This window comes from Mixophyes fleayi, chromosome 8 (genome assembly GCF_038048845.1).
Source record: "Mixophyes fleayi isolate aMixFle1 chromosome 8, aMixFle1.hap1, whole genome shotgun sequence".
NCBI lineage: Eukaryota > Metazoa > Chordata > Amphibia > Anura > Limnodynastidae > Mixophyes > Mixophyes fleayi.
Genome location: NC_134409.1, coordinates 19,227,962 through 19,232,154, shown reverse-complemented (window position 1 = coordinate 19,232,154; position 4,193 = coordinate 19,227,962). Strand labels below are relative to the sequence as shown.

General features: G+C 39.1%; 1 protein-coding gene across 1 annotated transcript; it reads right to left on the bottom strand.

Annotated features, from left to right (window-relative positions):
- Nucleotides 1–1,262: 1,262 nt before the first annotated feature.
- LOC142100017 (forkhead box protein D2-like) lies at nt 1,263–2,711 on the bottom strand. The gene has a single exon (XM_075184017.1). It carries the CDS (start codon nt 2,439–2,441, stop codon nt 1,398–1,400), a length of 1,044 nt encoding a protein of 347 aa, XP_075040118.1. The 5' UTR covers nt 2,442–2,711; the 3' UTR covers nt 1,263–1,397.
- Nucleotides 2,712–4,193: the final 1,482 nt, after the last annotated feature.

The following is a 4,193-nucleotide window of genomic DNA, read 5'->3' as shown; positions in this document are numbered from 1 at the left end:
ATATATAGATATAGATATATAGATATATAGATATATATAATCACACACACACAATTTAAGTTTACACTGTAACAATTATTAATTATGTGTCAGCGAGTAAAAAACAAACTACGTCACATCTTGTGTGGTCAGCATTCTGATTAACAATCCTTAAAGAGTGATGAAAAGTTATGTTTCCACCCTACATTTATATAGTGATCAAGTAATTATTTTAAGTTCAAATTTCATTGGGCGCTATTAGTAAATGAGTCTTTAATTAAAGAGATTTCGCCCGTAATCGCCACTAATATATTGGCTATCACTTTCAGCAACAGATTCCGTCTGTGTTTAGATCAGGTATTTACAGTCAATTTATCATTCTGTTACCTTCTTAGAACCTCATTAATTATCCCAAGAATAGCAAGAAAGGCCGTCTCATTGACAGTAATTTAAGTATTAAAATAAAAAAACCTGCTGTTTATGTAATATAGACATTGCCTGTAATAAATATAGATTTAAAATACTAGCAAACGACATCTGTGTTGTTTTTGTTAATAACATCCCTCCCCCATCTCCAGAAAATAGACAAAAAAATGTAGAATTCACAAACATTTATTTAGATTTTCACCAAAGAATGGACAATCTTGTTTCTATTCACAAGCGAATTAATAAAATTTTAAAACACAGGAGAATGCACAGGCAGTGAACGTGGGTGTAAGTGGCCGCCCCTTTAAGAACTGATCTATATATATATTTATATACATAATTACATATACACAACAACACACCATTAGACAAAAAAATACCTTTTTTTTGAGATCTAACGAATTATTCTTTCTGCCCCATTCGATAGTTTGGAAATTACAATTTTAAGCGCTCTCTGCATCAAAGGGCCCATTCGTGCCGTATTGAACAAGTGTACACAAATCCTGAGATAATTGGGAACAGTGCTTATTACACAGAACTCGATTCGGTAAGAGCTGGCCAGCAGATCAATAACGATTTCAATGGAGGGGGGGGGGGGGGGGTAGGCATTGGTACATTAATCGCAAATACATGAACGCCTCAAGTTAACTGGAGGCCGAGACGAATGAGCTGCAATCACCTTTGGCAATTTAAAGAGTTAACTGGTGTCATTTTACCCACATCTCCACAGTAGAAAAACAGTTTATGACCCAATGGAATTTGTATAATGTGTTCAGTTATAAACTGTGGCATCAACAGTAATATACACCCAACATTGTACATGTATACATTTTATAAATAGACTTTTAATAAGGCTCTCTGAAAAGAAACAAAACCAGGAGGTGAGATCTGGAGGGGTCTGATGGCGAAGTCAAAAAAGTTCAACTGAAAAAAAAAAATTCCTACCTTAAATACACAGGTTGAGACATTTTTTTTGGGGGGTGGGGGTTTGATTAGAAATGACAGCTGTTAAGATTTGAGATTTTACTGGAAAAGTTCTGTCCAGTCTGTAACATATTTTCATGCGCCAAGTTTAAATGGTTTTGCATGGGAGCCAGGGAAGGGGTTAACATGGCAATGACCTGTGGCTGGCTCCCAGGTTGGCCTGTGTAGGGTGAGGTTGGGGCAGATGGCTGAACAGATCCCCCAATGATATTGTCTATGGAGAAGGATGTTCTTGTCTGTGAGTCCGTTTTTAGAGTCTGTATGATTGGCAAGGTGGGACTGAGCTGCGAATAGAAAGACTTTCGCGATAGTTCGTTGCCTATGAAGCCGGGCAAAGTAGGGCTGGAGAACACAGACGTCTGTGTGGGCAAAGGGCAATGCGTGGGTTGGAAGGAGAAGGTGGCACCTGGGTGGTGCTGGTGATAGCTTTGCAGCTGGAGCCCATAGTTGTAGCCATAAGGTCCATATCCAAATGCTGGCATGAAACTACCGGGGTCCCTCAGGATCTCTGTACTCTGCTGTCTCTTAAACCTCTTCCTCCTGCGCAGGAAGCTCCCATTGTCAAACATGTCTGCAGACTCTGGGTCCAGGGTCCAGTAGTTGCCCTTGCCAGGGTTTCCCGGCTCTCTGGGGATTTTGACAAAGCAGTCATTGAGAGACAGGTTGTGCCTGATTGAATTCTGCCAGGCGGGGAACTTTTCCCTGTAATAAGGGAACCGATTGCTGATAAACTCGCAGATCTCACTCAGAGTCAGTCTCTTTTTGGGGCTCTGCAGTATAGCCATAGTAATCAGGGCGATGTAGGAGTAGGGGGGCTTCACCAGGGTGTTTTTGGGGTTCTTGTCCACCCCTCTTTGGTTGGAGTCAGAACCAGAGGAGAGGTCCGGGGAGGCTGCGTCCTCTCTGTGCGTCCTGGAGATATTGTCGTCCGAATCGATGTCAGACTGGTAGTCGGAGTACTTCCCATCCTTCACGTTCATGTCACCGACCACATCGATGTCGGTGTCTTCAGAGAGCAGGGAGTTATCAGACATCTCAGTTCCCAAAGTCATCGTAATGAGAGCAGGAAGTCCTCGTCTACTCCCAATCCAAACTCCAGGACCCCCCTAGTGGAACAACTCTGAATGGGATCCTCTGTTACCCACAGCAAAAATCAGTGGCAAAATTCTCCTAAATTGTAAAGGTGGTAGGGGGGTGGGGGGCAGCATTCACCAGCTCAGATCCTGACACCCCCTCATCTCCTCCTCCTTACCCCCTTTAAAAAGTAGGAACTCCTCAGTAACCAAAAAAAATAAAATAAGTCGATGCACCCAGAAGCACTCTCAGCCTGATACTGCTGCCCTTCCCACTGCTCACTCAGCATTTGTACTGCCAGCCCTGTCACGTGTGCACGACGTCACCTCTACTAGGGATCCTACCTCTGTCTCTCTAACCTGATGTGAGCTAGTTGACACCTTTTAATGCCCAGGCTAGGAATCACATCATGGATTTAAATTCGAGGCTTAAATATTTTAGAGCTTTTTTATTTAAATTTTCATTAAAAAGAGCAAAATATCTACTGAAGTCCAAACCGACTCATATGTAGATGGGTTAAACAATTTATCCTAATTAAAGCACATCATCTCATTAAATTATCCTTATTTACCATTTGCAATTTGGACTAATGCCAGTATATTTAGGATGTAGTGACTGCAACAAAAAACTCCTTCTTTCCTAGAACAATACCTCGGTTCTTAGAACTTTTTTTTTTCATTACTATGGATAATCGTTATTCTGTGTTAGGCATTTTGTTAAATAATTCTATACTGCTTTTTATTTTAATTTACTCTAACACAAGGTGCCAGGGTCGTCGGAATAAAACCAACGTCTGTTTGGATACCGTAAGTATTTATAAGAAGAAAAATACATTTTCGTACATTTAAATATTCATGATCAATACAACCAATTGTTAAATAAGTTAAAACCAGTTAAATATAGTTACCTTGTAAACGAAATATGTCAGAAATAATTATCTGGGTTGTAAGTCGAATTTCTGAGTGTTTATCAAAATTGTATAAATGTTTAAACAAAATATAGAATAGTCAATCAGTTTTTAAGTTTGCTTTATTGTATTCCAGCGAACGAAACATTTACTGCAAACCTATGCAACAACTTTGACATCTGTTGATGAAGTCAATGGAGTATTACAATATTATCATTATGGTCATAATATTAACATACGTTAAAAAGAAGGTCCGAGTCTAATCAGAAAAGGGATCGAAAAGTCAGTAAAATTGGGTTAATGCACTATTCTGATTTAAGGATGTGAAATACATTGCTACTATAATACAAGATAACTATGAAGGTTTTCTATATGTCTGTGCTGTAATTACTCTGACATCCTAATATTTGTGTCTGAGTGAGAAGAGCAGATGTTTAAAATGCAGAGTAGCTCTCAACTGCATCTACAAACTGCAACATTACTTAATTGTATCAATCTGTACCCTCTGGCAGATGTTCTGATCTCCGTGTGGTGTAACTGCCACCGAGAATGGGGGGTTGTATTTCAACCATAATCATCCCAAAAAACACGTCGATGAATGGTTACTATACAAATAAGCGCAATAGCATTGTTGTGAATAGCTGCACATTCGGATTTATTTTACAAATGTATGTCATTTAGCAAGTTGTGCATGCATGCTTTTATTATGTATGTTTGTGTGTATTTTTGATGCATAAACATACTTTATTTTTTTTAAATAGGTGTGTAAAAATTGGACTTTGTCTTGTGCTCATATGTGTTATTCTTTTGTTTGTTTGACAAA